Source organism: Zonotrichia albicollis, chromosome 8 (assembly GCF_047830755.1).
Source record: "Zonotrichia albicollis isolate bZonAlb1 chromosome 8, bZonAlb1.hap1, whole genome shotgun sequence".
NCBI lineage: Eukaryota > Metazoa > Chordata > Aves > Passeriformes > Passerellidae > Zonotrichia > Zonotrichia albicollis.
Genome location: NC_133826.1, coordinates 30,359,827 through 30,377,128, shown reverse-complemented (window position 1 = coordinate 30,377,128; position 17,302 = coordinate 30,359,827). Strand labels below are relative to the sequence as shown.

Below are 17,302 nucleotides of genomic sequence, written 5' to 3'. Positions count from 1 at the left end.
TAAGAGCTCTGACTTCTTCGATCACCAGGCTGGGAAAAGAGACTTTAACACATCTCGGGGTCTTTCTGAGCAGCAGAGATCCTGAGAATTGTGGGCACTGCAGGATTTAGCCTTCATGTAACCAGCACCCTTGAGGCACAGGTTTAAATCACTCAGCTCCCCAGTGCGGGAAAGCCCAGAGATGACAGACTGATGTGGGGGAGATTGGATTGCTGTCAAACCCAAACAACCTGCCCTGCTTTCCCTCAGTCCCTGCTGGAATGGAGCTCCTGTGTGTGTCACCAGAGGCATTTCTTTGGGAAATGACAATAATGACAAGGCAGCCACAGCAGCACGTGGCCAAAGCCATGCCGGCCTGCTGCTCACCACAGTGACCTGCTGGCTGCCAAAGGTTCAGGCAAAACCCCAAAAACTCCAACTTCAGGGCCCCTGTGGAGGAGGAGGAGCCAAATTAATTCTGCTGAATTATTCCCTTCTGAGGAGCGCAGCAGATTTTGGGAAGTGCTGGCTGTGTGCTGAGGGTCTGGGATGTGTCAGGATTCCAATGGCCTGGGAGGGAGAGCAGAGCCTCTGAAAGCCTCCAGGCAGCATGTGCAAGGCAGGAGGAGAAGCTGAGAGCAACCAAAGCCACCAAGAGCCTGTGCAAGCTGTTTGTGCTGCCCCTGGGTGTGTTTGTGATGCCCTTGAAGGTGTTGGTGATGCCCCTGGGTGCGTTTGTGATGCCCCTGGGTGTGTTTATGATGCCCCTGGAGGTGTTTATGATGCCCATGAAGATAATTGTGATGCCCCTGGGTGTGTTTGTGATGCCCTGGAGGTGTTTGTGATGCCCCTCAGGGTGTTTGTGATGCCCCTGGAGGTGATGGTGATGCCCTGGAAGTGATGGTGATGCCCTGGAGGTGTTTGTGATGCCCTGGAGGTGTTTGTGATGCCATGAAGGTGTTTGTGATTCTCCTGGAGGTGTTTATGATACCCCTGAAGGTGTTTATGATGCCCCTGGGTGTGTTTGTGATGCCCATGAAGGTGTTTGTGATGCCTCTGAAGGTGTTTGTGATACCCCTGAAGGTGTTGGTGATGTCCCTCAAGGTGTTGTCCTCTCTCCTGTTCCGGATACCATTCCAAGGACACCACCTGAAGTGCAGCTTTCCTGCTGCCAGTGCTGCTAACTCAGGCTCAGACACACTTGCTCTGGGGAGTGCAGAAATGACGAGACAATTCCAGAAATACATAAGCACGACCTTCACAGAGAGTTGGGTTTTTTTAGAGTTTTAGGAAGAAAACCAGTACAAAATCCAGAATCAGGGAGAGAGGAGATGGAGATGAGCTCGTGTCTGGTTCCAAGGCAGGTGTGTAAAATGTGAGAATCCCAGCCTCCCAAGGGTTTGGGGTGTCTCAGCTCAGCCTCCTGATGTGTGTGCAGGAACTGAGCAATGAGCAATGAGCCCAACTTTCCTTTCATGCAGGGAGCAGGTTGGGAGCACTCAGAGCAGCTTTCCTCATCATGCCCAGACATGATTGCAGAGCCAATGAAGCAAACAATCCTGCTCTCACCCCTGCTGCCCCCAAGGCAGTGTTTCACTCCTCTGCAGGGCCTGGCCAACGCTGGCTCCCATTCCAGCCCGTGTTCCCTTTGGTGCTGTGGGACACAACCCCCAAACTCAGGCTCTGCACCCCAGGAGCTGCTCTGGGGCAGCCCCAGCCCTGCCTGCTGTGCTCCTGCTGTAGGAAAGGGGCTCAGGGCTGCTCCTGGGGCTCAGCAGGAGCTCCAGCACTCCCAGCACTGACCAGAGCTGGGAAGGGAACAAGGATTTCCATACCAGTGGAAAGATGTGGAAGCTGAACCTTCTTCACTCAGCTTCCATGACCTGTGGCGTGTTCTGCAGATAAACCAGGGCGTGCTCCTGACTCACCCACCCTCAGCCCAGCCTGGGGTGTCCTCACAGCAGCTCCCACCCAGCTCTGCCCTCCCTTCTTCATCTGGTTCACCTTCACAGGGAACATCCTTGCCTGGATGGGAGAACACATCAAAGCCCATTGCTCCTGCCTGCTCTGCTTGCAGGTGACATGACAGGACATGTGCCTCGTGACAGGTTCACAGGGCACGTTTTGGGGAAGGGAAACTCTCTGCCAGCTCATCCCTAGAAGGCAGGCAGGTATTTGTACTCCCAGTGGGCTCCTTCCTCACCAGGAAAAGGCAGCGTCTGACTTTGGTCACATTTGGTAATTTACAGCAGAAAAAAGTCCAGCACAAAGGAGCAGCAGAAAGAGCAGCGCTGGACTGCCCCCAAAGAGAGATGCAAAGTCTGCCACCCAAAATAAGCACGGGAGATGGACCCAAATTGACATTTGGCAGCTCTGGGTGTCACTTGCCAAAGTCACAAAGGGACCAACCACAGGCATCCCAAGGTGTCCCTTGTCCCCTGTCTCTGCCAGGAGAGCCTGCATGGCCAGGAAATGCCCCTCTGGAGGCATCTTAGGGACTACAGGTTTCCAAGTGTGCAACAGTTCTCAATTTTCTCAAGCAGTTCTCAGTTTTCTTGCACAGCATCCCAAGGTTTTAAAAGCAGAAGAAAATTGTGAAAAGGGAAGTGAATGTTTTCTCTCCAATGCCTTATGCTCTCCACCTGTCCCACATCCTTCCCTAATCATTGCTTCTTTACAGAAAAGAGATTTCAGGAGCAATACAGAATGCTAGAAAGGAGAGAGCCAGCCCTGTAAAACTCTCTACCTGAGGGTGAGCAGAGAGGTGAGAGGTTTTACTCAAAAAAGACTGAGAGAAGACAAGCACTGTCCACCCAACTCTTCGTTATTATTGGAAAGAACACATATCAACACATCCACAGTTGAGGCTATGAAAGACATAAACACCTCTCCTTACTCAAAACTGAACTGGGATGCAATAAATCAGCCCCCACATTCACACAGAAAACCAAAAAAAAAAAAATTAAAAAAAAATAAAGAAAAGAAAGAAAGAAAGAAAGGAAGGAAGGGGAAATTTAGATTAGTCACAAAGAAGTTCCCCCGCCTGCTTCTGTGTGCATAAAGCAATCTCCTGAAGGCTCTGCCTTCACTTCATCTCTGCTCTGGGACAGGAGCTCCCTGCCAGCCCTGCTCCCAGCCAGGCCCCTGGGATGGAAGGGGGGGCTGGCATGGACGGACAGACGGACGCTGAGCCGGGGCAGCAGCTGGAGCAGCCGAGGGAGGCAGCAGAGCAGGAGGGGAGGCTGTGGCAGGGAGGGCAGGCCAGGAGCTCGCTGCACCTCATCTCTGCCCTGGCTCAGTGGGTTCTGCTGCTCGCCTGCCTCATCTACCTGGGAGTGCATTTCCTGCGGCCCTCCAAGGTAAGAGCTCAGCTCCAGCCTCTGCCTGCTGCCCTGAAAATCTTTCCATAGGCTTCTTTTCTTTTTTGTTTTAAGAAAAGAAAAAACCTTCTAAGTTCATCCCTATCCCTTTTTAATCCCTTCTGTATGATAGTATATTTTTTAAAATTTATTTTATTTTTATTTATATTGCCTGTCTTCAAAATGACATTCAGTGTTGCCCAAAGCTTTCCATAGGCTTATTTTATTTTATTTTTCTTTTAAGAAAAGAAAAAGCTCTTCAGTCTATCCCTATCCCTATTCAAGTTTTTAATCCCTTCTGTATGATAGTATATTTTTAAAAAATTTATTTTATTTTTATTTCAATTGCCTGCCTTCAAAATGACATTCAGTGTGTCCCAGTGCAGGGTTTGGGCCCAAGTTTCCAGCAGAGTGACTGTTCCAAGAATGCTTTTTACACTGACCCTGGGGAGAGAGGTCTCACTCCCTCCCACTCTTGCCCCTCTCTGCAGTGACTTGTGCATATTTCCATTTAACTGAATGAGACTGAGTGTGTGAATGACAACCCAGTGTGCTCATAAACCCCTCCTGAACTTGCAGAGTGTGCTAAAAGGCAAGAAGATGTGTGAGAAAGCAAGTCACCCTTGGGACAGCTCTAGCAGGACCTCCTGACACCTTTGGGTGCTCTCAGCCTGGGTTGGGAGCCACAGCTCCTTCTGTGCCTGCCTGAGCAGGGCTGGGGTGTGCAGGGAGAGCTCTGTGTGCCCAAAGCACCAGAGCAAGCAGGACAAATGCCAGAAGTGCTTGGGGCTCACAGTGCTCCACACAAGCTCAGCAAAGATGGGTTGGTTTGCCTCTCTCACGTGCCCGCAGGCTGCTGGATTGTCAACAACCCCTCACTGCTGCTTCAGAGCTGCAACTTCTCCTCCCACTCCTTCTCCAGGAGCTCTGCACCACTTTAAAGCTTGTTGTGCTTTGTTTTAGCCCAGTTCCTGCTCTCCTCCCACCCAGGCTGGGCACAGAAGGAAGGCAGGCAATGTACCCATGGCCTCCTGCTCCTCATGCTGCTCAATGAAACCCTGTGCTCTGCACAGCTGCCCCTGCCCTGAGGCTCACAGGGGCGATTAAACTGCAGAACACCATCCAGATAACACTGAAAGATAACTCTTATCAACCAGGTCAGCCCTCTGCTCCTTGCCCTGCCTTGGGAGAGAGGATTGCACTGCAAGGCAGCAGAGGAGGGCACAAAATCCCAGTGCTCAGGGTGCAGGAACCTCTCCCAGCTCACACTCTGAGCATCTCCCAGCATCTGGCTCCTCTGGAAAAATGCTCCAGAGGAAGAGAGCAGGGCCCCGCATTGCTGCCTGGGAGCCTTGCAAGCCCAAGGGAGCAGCAGCAGCCCCGGGGACACAGAACATTCTGGAGCTTTTCTTCCTCAACAGAAATAACTGAAACAGGGGCTCCAGGAGCGGCAATGGCAACAGATGAGAAATCCAGGTCCTGAGAATCCCCAAAGGACCTTTTCAGTTTGAAACACTTGCTAACCACAGGGTTAGGACTATTATTTGTGTTGTTTTACCAGATAAGCCTGGTGTCCTGTTTGGAGTGCCCTGCTCTGTGCAGGAGTGGCACATGGGGAGATTTCATTGCAGTGCAGCCACAGGGCTCAGCTGGATAACCATGAACTGGCCACACAAATGTCTCCTGGAGGGGCAGCAGCTCGGATCTGACTGGGCTTTTGGGGAAGTTTAGGGATATTTGTGAAATTAGGGCACAGCAGTGTGAGAGAGGCAGGCTTGGGGTGCTGCCCATGGAGTGAATGAGGGGCTCTCCCTGCCCTCCAAGGTGCAGAGGGCAATGCTAACTTTATTTTCAAGGGAATAACTGTGTGTGTGTTTTCACAGAGACACTGTATTTGATTCCTTTCCATAGTCCTTGTGGAAACACAGCTATTAAAAAAATCCCTCCTAGACTGTTCTGTGAAAACAGAGCCTGAATAATGTCATGGCCCATCCTCAGCATAGGCAGCATCTGCAGCCTGGACTGTGCTTAGCGAAAAGGGACAGTGATCTCATTTCTGTCATGGTGCTGCTAGGAGAACAAACCCCAGCTGAGATTTCCAAATGAGGAAGTTAATAAAAAGGTCGCTGATAATCTGCTTTTGCATCTGCTGGAATTGCCTTCTCTTGCCACAGCTTTCCTCTCGCTTGGGAGGTGAAATCCCTGACCATGGCGAGGAGAAGGTGCAGCCCCACTTCCAGGGCAGTGTCACCTGCCACCTGTGAGACACCTCCGTGTGTGACACAGGCTCAGCCAGCCCCTGAGGTTTGTGCTTATTCCTGAAATTGTGCCAGGTGGGGTGGCCCTGGACGGTGTCCCAGCCAGCAGAGTCCCTGTTTGGGGATCCAGAGCAGGCAGGGAGGGTCTGTGGAGGGTGTAAATGGCACAGGGGAACCTGAGGCTGTCAGGAAGAAGCAGATCCGTGTCCTCAGCCCTCCTGGCACATTTCCTCATGCCCTGCGAAGGCAGAGCAGAGAAACAAAGGTCAATAACAGTGCCACCAGTACGTGGTGTCCTCAGCAGGATTTACCAGTAGGCAGCTGCACAGAGCTCTGAGAGCACACAGTAACTGCAAGAGATACATAAACCAGGCAATTTGCTTTAGTGCCAATGGGGTCCGTATTCTTATAAATGCAACAAGTTTGTCAATGTTGGCTACACCCTGTCCATCAGTGGCCAGATCACACAGATGGTGGCAGACCTTGTGTGACCCCAGACATGTGCTCAGCGCTTTGTTCTAGTCTTGTTGAGAAACTACCTGGCAATCCCGGCTGTGTGAGGCAGGAGAGAAATGCTTGTGCATTAGGAGGGAGATCAGGCGTGAGACCGGAGCGGAGGCAGTGGGAAGGGGCGGTGATGCCAAGGGAGGCAGCTCCAGCTACTCACGGGCGATGGATCTTGTGTGTGCGAGCGGTCCCAGCCCCGCGGGCACGGAGCAGCAGCCGAGGCAGCACTAGAGGGTGCCAGAGCAGCTTTGCCAGCTGCGGCTCCCTCCTCAGCCCGGCACTGAGCGCTCCCAGCTCCGCAGCCTCCCCCTGCCTGCCCCGAACCTGCGGAGAGGCTGCGCTCACATTGTGTGCTCACACCCTGCACACACACTCTGTGCTCACACCCTGTGCTCACACCCTGCACACACACTCTGTGCTCACACCCTGCACACTGTGCTCACACCCTGCTTGCTCTGTGCTCACACCCTGCACACACCCTGTGCTCACACCCTGTGCTCACACCCAGCACACTCTGTGCTCACACCCTGTGCTCACACCCTGTGCTCACACCCTGCTCACACCCTGCACACACACTCTGTGCTCACACCCTGCTCACACCCTGCACACACACTCTGTGCTCACAGCCTGCACACACACTGTGCTCACACTCTGTGCACACACCCTGTGCTCACACCCTGCACACACTCAGTGCTCACATCCAGCACACACACTCAGTGCTCACACCCTGTTCACTCTGTGCTCATACCCTGCACACTGTGCTCACACCCTGCACACACCCTGTGCTCACACCCAGCACACTCTGTGCTCACACTCTGTGCTCACACCCAGCACACACCCTGCACACACTCACTCTGTGCTCACACCCTGCACACTCTGTGCTCACACCCTGCTCACACTCTGTGCTCACACCCTGCACACACACACTGTGCTCACACCCTGCTCACACCCTGTGCTCACACCCTGCACACACCCTGCACACACTCTGTGCTCACACTCTGTGCTCACACCCTGCACTTTCCCTGTCCCCCTGTGCCACCAACCCCAAATCCATGGAAGCCAGCCCCAGCCCCATCCCCATCTCACAGCACCCCTTCTCCCTTAGGGAGCCTTTGGCACAGGTAAGGAGAAGAACACAGAGCACAGAGCCCAAGATTCACCCTTTAATCAGGCCAAAGGCTGAAGATTTGTGGTTCTGTAGAGACTGCAGATTTGGGTCTCTTGTGGTTATGATGAGAGGCAAGTTCTAGATGCCAAGTTCAGATTTAAAAATCAAACTTGGTGTTTTGCATATCTGAGCATTAAAATACACACTTGTATATTTGCATTCGCTTCCTCTGTTACATTCATAAAATACAAATCACAGGGTCACAGAATGATTTAGGCTGGAAGGCACCATGAAGATAATCTCTTTCCAACCCTCTGCCATAAGCAGAGAGGGACACCTGCCACTGTCACAGGCTGCCCCAAGTCCCTTCCAGCCTGGCCTTGAGCACTTCCAGGGATGGAGCATCCACAGCTTCTCTGGGCACCCTCACCAATGCCTCACCACCAAAATTAGGAAGGATTTCTTCCTAATACCTAACCTAAACCTGCCCTCTGTCATTTTAAAACCATCATCACTCCAAGCCCTTGTCAAATTCTCTCTCCAACTCTCTTGTAGCCTCTTTAGGTTCTCCAAAGTGCTTTAAGCTCTCCCTAAAGCTTTTCCTTCTCCACACTGAACGAGCCCAACTCTTTCACATAGCAAAGGTGCTCTGGTCCATTTAAAACCCATCCCAGTGCACTGAGGAGCCTTTGAGGGACCCACAGATCCAGTAAGGGCCTGAGCCAAAGTGCACGGAGCCCCAAAGGCAGACCCACCTGGAACAGGGCTCTCATGGGATCTTGGAGATCAGTTTCACACCCAAGGTAGCTCAGCTACCTCAGAAGGCATCAAATCAGCAGGATGGCTCCGGTGGCAGTGTTGGAAACAAAAAGTTTTCAATAAAAGGCAAAATAACAAAACTCTTTACAGAAAAAAACTGAGCCAGGTGCAAGAGGTCCTTGCCCCTGGTAAAACACCTCACAAAAGTTTCCTTATTCTCTTCTTTTTCTATTTTGCTCAAGCAAGATTTTTTGGCTCCTATTCAATTTACTATCCTTAAGTTTGAAGTCCCCCAAGTCCTATGAGATATCTTTTCACCTAATTGAGGAAATAAACTTTTAGGCTTATTTCCTTTCTAAGGGGACAAAGGACAGTTTTGTCACTCTGTTAGCAAAGGGCACATTCCTGTACCCAGTCCTGGTGCCCTGCAGGGGGTTGGCACAGCAGCCTGGCCCCTGCTCTGCCCTTTTTGTTTGTTTTTTATTAGAAGTTTTGTGTGTTGTTTATATTTTAGATTTAGTGTATCAAGAGAATGAATTAAAAGTTATAGAGATATAAGTGGTTTTAAAGTTATTTTGTTTAATTAATTTTTAAAATGTATTTTATTTTAATTTTTATTAATAATTAATGATTTTTGTTTATATATGTCATATTTGTATTGTGTTTTTTAAAATTAATTATTTTGTGCTTTTAATTTTGTAGAAAATGGAGTAGATGAAGAATAAGAAGGATATTAGATAATGTTCAAAAAATTTTATTTTGTTTTAATTTATACATTTATTTATATATTTATTAATTTATGAATTATTAATTCATTGACTTATTAACATTATAAATTATTAGTTTATAAATAAATCTATAACTTATTACTTTATTGCTTGTTAATTTTATATATTTTGATTTTTATATTTTATATGAAAAATTGATTTTTTAATTTTTGTCATATATATAATATATATAATAGATATAATATGTTATGTTATTATTTACTTTATATATTTGTAGATTTTAATTTATTTTAAAGTTTTGGAAGTTTTTTTAATGGATGAAGGTTAAAAGTAGTGGGGTTTTTTGGAATTAGGGTATTTTAGGATAGGTAGAGAAATATCTTTTATGTTTTCCTTGCTGCTTGCTCTTTTATTACATAATAATAATATAAAAATATTATAATATAATAAAATTATATCATAATGAAATACTATTCCATAATAATGAAATAGTATAATGAAATGATATTCCATAATAATGAAATAAAATTATATAATATTGAAATAGTATTCTGTAATACTGAGCTAATATTCTATAATAATGAAATAAAATTATATAATAATGAAATAGTATTCTATAATAATGAAATAGTATTCCATAATAATGAAATAATATTCTATAATAATGAAATAATATTCCATAAAAATGAAATGCTGTTCTATAATAATGAAATAAAAATTATATAATATTGAAATAATATTCGATAAGAATGATCCAATATTTCATAATAATGAACTAGTATTCTGTAATAATGAACTAATATTGTATAATAATGAACTAATATTCCATAATAATGAAATAAAATATATAATATCGAAATAGCATTGTGTAATACTGAACTAATATTCTATAATAATGAAATAAAATTATATAATAATGGAGTAGTATTCCATAATAATGAACTAGTATTCCATAATAATGAAAGAGTATTCTATAATAATGAACTAAAATGAAATAATATTCTATAATAATGAAATAGTATTCTCTAATAATGAAATAGTATTCTATAATAATGAAATAAAATTCTATAATAATGAATAGTATTCTTAATTAATAATGAATTAATATTCTATAATAATGAAATAATATTCTATAATAATGAAATAATATTCTATAAAAATGAAATAGTATTCTATAACAATGAAATAAAATTCTGTAATATTGAAATAGTATTCCATAATAACGAACTAATATTCCATAATAATGAAGTAACAGTCTATAATAATGAACTAGTATTCCATAATACTGAACTAATATTCCATGTTAATGCCATACCCCGAGCCCATGGGGGCTGGCTGGCAGCAGCTCTGTGCCCAGGCTCCTGCAGTGCCCTTGGCGCTGCTTTGTCCCTGCAGGGACTGAAAGGTCCTGGCAGGGCAATGAAAGGGCAGCAGCAGTAGGGAGGTGCCACCCGGTGCCCTAACGAGGATTTTTCTGCTCTGCTTTCCAGCCCCAGAGCGACAAAGTGCTGTGGACCCACATCCGATACTCAGGTGGGTGTTGGGGGGACCCTGGGGGACCCTGGATGATCCCAGTGCAGCACCCACATCCCCGGCACACTGGGAAGGATCCCCACCCTCCCACGGTCCCCAGGGACCTCCGTGGTATCCTGTGGCCCCCAAAACACCCAAATGGCTCTCAGGTGCCACAGTGCTGGCTGTTTCTCTGAGAGCTGTCAGGGGACAGGGGCCAAGCCCGCCCCACGGCTGCGAGGGGACAAAATCAAACAGTTGGGTTTTCCCAGAGCAGGACAACAAAAGCTGAAAATCTGCATGGATCCCTGCAGCCCTCACCTGCCTCCCAGACCGCTCTTTCGCTCTGTGAATGAACAAGAAAGTAATTTTTGACAATTTGCTGAATGCACGCAGCACGCTCTTGGGTTTTTCTAAAGCAAGTCAATGGTTTCCTGATTTATGAAAAATGTAAATGATTTCCTCAGGAGGAGTGGGTGAGAGCACACACCGTATCAGATGTGCTGCTCTGCGTGCCAGCCATGCTGGGGCTTTGTCTGGTGTCACACCTCAGAGATAAAACCAATCAGTAAAACTTTTTAAATAATACTGAAAATATTATCGACGGTTTCGCTTTCAGCTAAAAGCGCAAGGCAGCAGGGAGCCCGGCCTAATAGAAACTCATGTCCTTTGGAAGGAAAAGCTTGAGAATTGGTCCCCAGCCCAGAGGGGCTGTGCTCCCTGCCTGCAGAGCCCCTGGGTGCCCCAGGGGTTTCAGCTGCTGCGCTGAGAGAACAGGACTGCGGCACAGAGATGGGAACCGCGGCTCTCCGTTCCACCTAAAAACCTTTCTTGCCAAGTTCCTGTTTGATTTCTCCTTTTTCTGCTCTGTATTAATTAGTTCCTTCTGCTTCTGTCTCTTTGCTGCTCTTTTGTCTTGTCTTCTAGAAAAAAAACCCAAACAAAAGAACAAAAACCCACAACAAACCCTAAGACAAAGGCTTATGTTACCAGCATCTCAACAAAAAGCACTTTTTGGCATCCAGCTCTGGGTGCCTTTTCCTCATCTTATTTACTGTCTTAATTGTCCTGTTCTTTTTATGAACCTGGTCTTTCTAAACTCACAGTGATGCTTTACTTGCTGTATTTTTCTGTATTCTAAGACACAGAGTAAGTAAATTGTGCATAAATAAAAATTTGGAGGAGCAATCCACATAAACCATGTGCCAAAAGGCACAGCTTGGTCAAGAGTGGTCAGCTGTAAATTTCCATGGTGGATGATGTCTGGCCATGGTAGATAATATTCTAACTCTGGTTTGTTGGATTAAGCTTTTTTTTGACTTAAAGATGGAGTAAATGACAGGTGTTTTAAAAACTTTTATTTTATTTTTAGTCTTATGTGAAGGATGAGACAATACAGACGTTATAATTTCTGTTATTATAATTAAAACCTAATTATTTCTTAATTACAATATATTACATGTTTCTTGGTTTATTAGTTTTTGTTACACTATGTTGTAAATGCTTTAAAGTTAATAACCTAAAATTACTCTTTGTGGGTTTTACTACAATGTATTTTTCATAGTTTTATTCCTCTAAAGCATTTAGTCTTATTTGGAAGGCTATCTTTTGAAACTTGTTTCTAGTTTTATTTCTTTCTCAACAATGTTTCTCTTATTCTATGGTATTTCTAAATTAGTATTTTTTATTTCAGACTTTGTATGCAGATGTATGCTATGTGAGTCTCTTGTTAGGCTTTGAGAATTCTCTACAAATCCATTTCTCACATTGATCTGCCGTGTTCTCTGTTTTACTCTCCCCCTTTTTTTTTTAAATATTTTTCCATCTTCTCTGCAGTCAGGAGGTGTGAACTGTGAAAAATGCCAATCACTTGTTTTTAAAATTTTTAAAAGTTTAATAGTAAAAATAGAGTAATAAAACTTTGGACAATTTGGATTAAGACAATATGAGACAATAAGAGCAAAGAGTTAAGGACAGTCTGGGTACCTCTATCTGGGCAAAATAAGCCCAAAAAAGGACCCATGTTAACAGAGGATTAAAAGCAACAGACTCTTGCATATTCATACATCTCATCCATGATGCATAAATTCCATTCTAACAGAGGATTCTGTCTGGGCAGTGTCAGCTTCTTCCTCTGAATCCTGACGGTGTCATCCTGCCCAAGCAAGGTGGGAAGAATTTAATTTCTTCTGATAATGGAGCAATAAATTCTCTTTCTCTGAAAGATTCAGGTGTCCTGTGGCTGCTATCTTGGTGGGAATCCTTTCTTTAGAAAAAGTATCTTCCATAGCATAGTTTCTATTTTAACATTTTGTTATAACCTAACACTATATTTAACAGACTACTTAAGAGAATTAATACACCATGACTTTTTAACACAACACATATCATATTCATCTTGATATTTGTGAAAAGCCAATCATAAAATACGCATTTTTGACATAAACCAGTCCATTTCCTAGTAGCCATTTGTCCCCAGGGCATCACCTCTGCCTCCTTGCATTGCAGGCAGGACCACCAGGGGAGCAGCCGTGAACCTCTCAGCAGAATCGGGGCCCATCCAGATCCGGAACGGCTCCGTCCTTGTCCCTTGTGACGGCCTCTACCTGCTGTCCCTCAGGGGCACCGTCATCCTGGAGAAGGAGGAGAACTGGCTGAACCTGACCCTGCAGGGCAGCAGCAGCGTCCTGTGGGAGCAGATTGTGCAGGGCAGCGAGAGCACAGTGAACCTCACCACGGTGCTCTACCTGTTTGAGCAGAACAGCATCACGCTGTGGACCAGCTCCAACGCCACCCTCTGGGACCTGACCCTCAGCCTGGTGTTAGTGGCTGACAGCAAGTCCTAGCTGCAGGGCTGGAGCAGCATGGAAAGCACGGCCTTCCCCACCGAGACTTGTATGGGCAGACTGCTCTAGAGCCCTCCCTGGGCTGGGAGTGCAGATGGACCACAGGGAATGCAGATGGACCACAGGCTTTATTTAGTGCAAGACTCGCCTCTTTGGAGCTCTGTGCAGCTGAGTTGCTACCCAGGATGGAGCTACCCAACACTGGGGAAAGGGATGCGTGGAGCTCTTGAGAAGAACAGAAATGAAAGCCAAAGAAAGTCACTCAAGCTTAGCTCATATTCAGAGAAACCCCAGGATTCTCTATTTACTTGACAAGTGTCTGTATATAGTAGAAATGTGTTGTTTTTTTTTCTCAAATAAAAGTCTGGTGAGTCAGGAAGATACCTCAAGTGTCTTGAAGCCACTTGGAGCAGGAGGAGCACAAATCTGCCTGGCAAGATGGAAGCAGGGAAGAGGCAGCAGGGAATGCCTTTGGAGTGAGCCAGATGAGAGGAAGGGCTGTGAAAGAAGGTGGAGTGTGGAAATGAGCTGACAGGACGGCCCTGGGCAGCAGGAGCACTGACTGTGGAGTTTTGGGGAGCAGCCTTTGAGAGCAGAGCTGTTCCAGCTGTCTGCAGGCTGCTGAAGCCTGAGCCCAAGGAATATCTGCTGCAAGGCCTCACAGGAAAATGTCCTTCAAGCACACACACACACACTGGCTTGACCCAAAAGTGATCCAGGCACATAAAATTTGGGCAAACATGAAGACTGCTGGATGTGGTGACCTCTCTCTGACAGACCAGGTGGAAGCTGCAGGTGTGAGCATCCTTTCCTCAGGGAGCACCCTGATGGTTCTCATGGCTTTGTCCCACAGGTGTGCACCAGAGATTGCCAGGCACAGCCTCCACGGGGCACCAGGCACACCTCAGAGACCTTGGGCTGCTCATCCCTGCTCATCCAGCTCAGACAGGCCCTGCCCATGCTTCAGGCAGCCTCTGAGCCCAGCACAGCCAGCCTGGGGGGTTTTTGCTTGCAGCAAGGCAGATTTTAACCACCTGTCAGGTTTTGACTTGGTGTCTCCCAAAGAACTCAGATTTTAACCACCTGTCAGGTTGTGACTTGGTGTCTCCCAAAGAACTCAGATTTTAACCACCTGTCAGGTTTTGACTTGGTGTCTCCCAAAGAACTCCACCAACATTTCAGTGTGTCGCTGCTGGCTGCACACCCCAAGGTCTTTTGTCAGAAGTATTTATGTATTTAAATGATGGGCATAAGAATGTTACATCAGATTGCTTAGAAACACTGAGAAGGGCTCAGACCAGGCTGTCAGCACTGAACTCCTCTTTGAAAATGCTCCCAATGCTCTGGGCTGGTCCTGCTTTGCAGACCCAGACCTGGACTGACACACTCATGCTGAGCACTCCAGCAGACTCAGGTGCCACAGGCAGCTAAGGACATGCTCCAGGCCTTGGAGAGCTTTCCTGGCCTTTAGGATGAGGAGCTTCCCACCTGGGCCAGGCCAGGGCCTCAGGGGAAGCTGGCTGAAGCACTCAACTCATGCAGCATCTTCTCTCCTCTCACTGAGAAGCTGTGGCTGAATTGCACTCACAGGATGCTCATCATCAAGGGATATTTTGGGTTTTTAACTGGCCACGCTCACCACCACGGGGACTGAAGGCAGCTGCACTCTGCCCTGAGGCTGGGGATTGTCACACTCCCCAGCAGAACTGAGAATGTGTTTCTCTTCCTAAAAATAATAAATTTTTCCTTTGCAACATTTGGGTTTGTGGTGTCCCTTGGAGGTGGTGGCTGGGGGAGGAGGAGGTTGGAAGTGCCTGGTGAATGATGCATTCAGTGTTTGAGCAGACACTTCCTGGGCTATGGAAACTGTATGAAATTTTCACATACTTCCTTTTTTTACAGTTCAGCTTTTGTTTCAGCTCTCCAGGAGGGTGTGCAGGGCTGATGCTAACACAGGGCAGGCCATGCCAGTGGTGTGTGCAGGGCTGGACAGCACAGCAAGAAAGATGAAGCCTGGAGAGCACAAATGGATTTTTTCTCTGGAAGGCTGCACCCTTTCTTCTTGTTTAGAGCAGGAGAGGGCATTTCTCTCACTGATCCCACTGACCTATACATACACCTGCACTTGCCCTGAAATAAAGGTTGGAATGATTCAACTCCCAACATTGATTGCTAGATGGACTGGCTGTCCTCATCAGTAAGTTTCCAAGCCCTCAGCTTTTGTTTGTATCCAGAGACCCCTTTCTTCCACCAGGTTAAAAGTCTCTTTTGTTGGATTTGTGTTGCTGAAATGGCTCCTGAGGTGTTAAAGAGTCTTTTTTTCCCAGCCCCATGCTTGAAGGAGAAGTTGAGATTCCTCAGCTCTGGTTTTCAAGGTTGTTTATTTTCTCTGATCTGTTCCATTCTTTCTCTGACCTGCTGAGATCTGTCCAGCAGGTCGGGTTGTGGCACAGTCCCTGCCCTTGGGGTGGTGTCACCTTTTTATACTAAGAACTACATGTGCTTTATTTACAATAATTTTCCAATACCTATCACCTATGTTAGACAGTCTGTCTCTACTCTAAACCAATCCAGAATTGTCACCATCCCAGCAGAAGATGGAGGACAAGAAGGAGAAGAAGAACAGGACACTCCCAGATTCCTCCATCTTGCCTCTTGAACCCCCATTCTAAATCCCCAAAATTCTACTTTTTCACCCTGTGACAAATTCACTATCATTCTACTCAAACTCTTGTGGCTTCTAACTCTTCACACAGAGTTAGTAATTGTTTCCATGGGCTAAAATCAAAGGCACAGGTGTTTGTGACTCTGTGCCAGGGTCTCTGAGCTCCTTGCCAGGGGCAGCCAGAGGAATGCCCTGGGTTCCAACACTCTTTGATATGAGAAACATCCATTTTTGTTGCTGGGGTTGTTAGGACCTTGCAGGAGCTCACAGATGGTGCTTGAGTCTCACCTTACAGCTCTGCTCAGCCAGGCCAGCGCCCCCAGGACATCCTGAAGCCAGGGCTGTGGAAGTGCAGGGCAGCTCCTGGAGACAATCCCTGACTACAGAGGGGCAGCACATTCATTTTCCTGTGCTTACAGTCACGGAAAGGGGGTTTGTGGTGTGTCCTCTGTGACAGATGAGTAATACAATTAACAGACAAATATCAGGTCTATAGGTTAAGAAAAATTTTACAGATTCTTAATTCTGTTTTACCACCTTGTGTTGTCATCAAGAGACAGCTGAAGTTGGGACATTTGGGAGGGACATCTTGTCACTGTGGCAGCAACCGACCTCCAGTCAAGGTTTAAGGAATTGATTTCCACCACTGGACAGCAAAGAAGGGGTCAATGGACAGAACTTTGGGAGGGGCTGAAGGGTTAAAAGGCGATACCTCCATTGTGAGGGTGAGCACATGGTGGGAAAAATTCTGTCATATTTTCTCTATTCGGTCTTCTGTTGTATTTTTGATAAGGTTTAATAAACCTTTTGTGAAAAATGCCAATCACTCGTTTTTAAAATTTTAAAAGTTTAATAGTAATGAAATGGTTATAAAAATAGTAATATAATTAGAGTAAGAAAAATTTGGACAATTTGGATTAGGATAATGTGAGAAAATAAAAACAAAGAGTTATGGACAGTCCAGGTATCTTTTCTGGGTAGCATAAGCCCAAAAAAGGACTCACATTAACAGAGGATTAACCCTTAAAAGGAACAGCCTGTTGCATATTCATACACCTCATACATGATGCATAAATTCCATTCAAACACAGAATTCTGGCTGGGCAGTGTCAGCTTCTCCCTCTGGATCCTAATGGTGTCTTCTTCTGATAATGGGGTAATAAATTCTCTTTCTCTGAAAATTCAGGTCTCCTGTGGCTGCTATCTCACTGTGAGTCCTTTCTTTAAAGAAAATATCTTCCATACCATAGTGTCTATTTTAACATTATGTTAAAACCTAAAACTATATTTAACACACTACTTAAGAAAATTAATACTAACTTAATACTAACTAAGCATAAATTTCTGACATAACACATACAATATTTATTTTAATATTTGCAAAAAGCCAATGATAAACTGGGCATTTTTCACATTTCCCATCTCTCCTGGCTGACGTTAAGGGTGACACAGCTGATGTGAGAGCCACGGCCAGCCCTGGGGGAGAAGGAGCTGCGGAAGGTGAGGCAGAGCAGGATGGGATGGAGGCTGCCTCTCCCCACACCAGAAATGAGGGGAAACATTCGCAGTCCATTTCCACCA

At 46.1% G+C, this 17,302-nt stretch overlaps 1 protein-coding gene across 1 annotated transcript; it reads left to right on the top strand.

Moving 5' to 3' along the window:
* The first annotated feature begins 3,146 nt into the window (after positions 1 to 3,146).
* TNFSF4 (TNF superfamily member 4) lies at positions 3,147 to 13,094 on the top strand. Its single transcript, XM_026796554.2, has 3 exons — positions 3,147 to 3,338; positions 10,189 to 10,231; positions 12,719 to 13,094. The coding sequence occupies exons 1-3, from the start codon at positions 3,147 to 3,149 to the stop codon at positions 13,054 to 13,056; spliced, it is 573 nt and encodes a 190-aa protein (XP_026652355.1). The 3' UTR covers positions 13,057 to 13,094.
* The last annotated feature ends 4,208 nt before the right edge of the window (positions 13,095 to 17,302 follow it).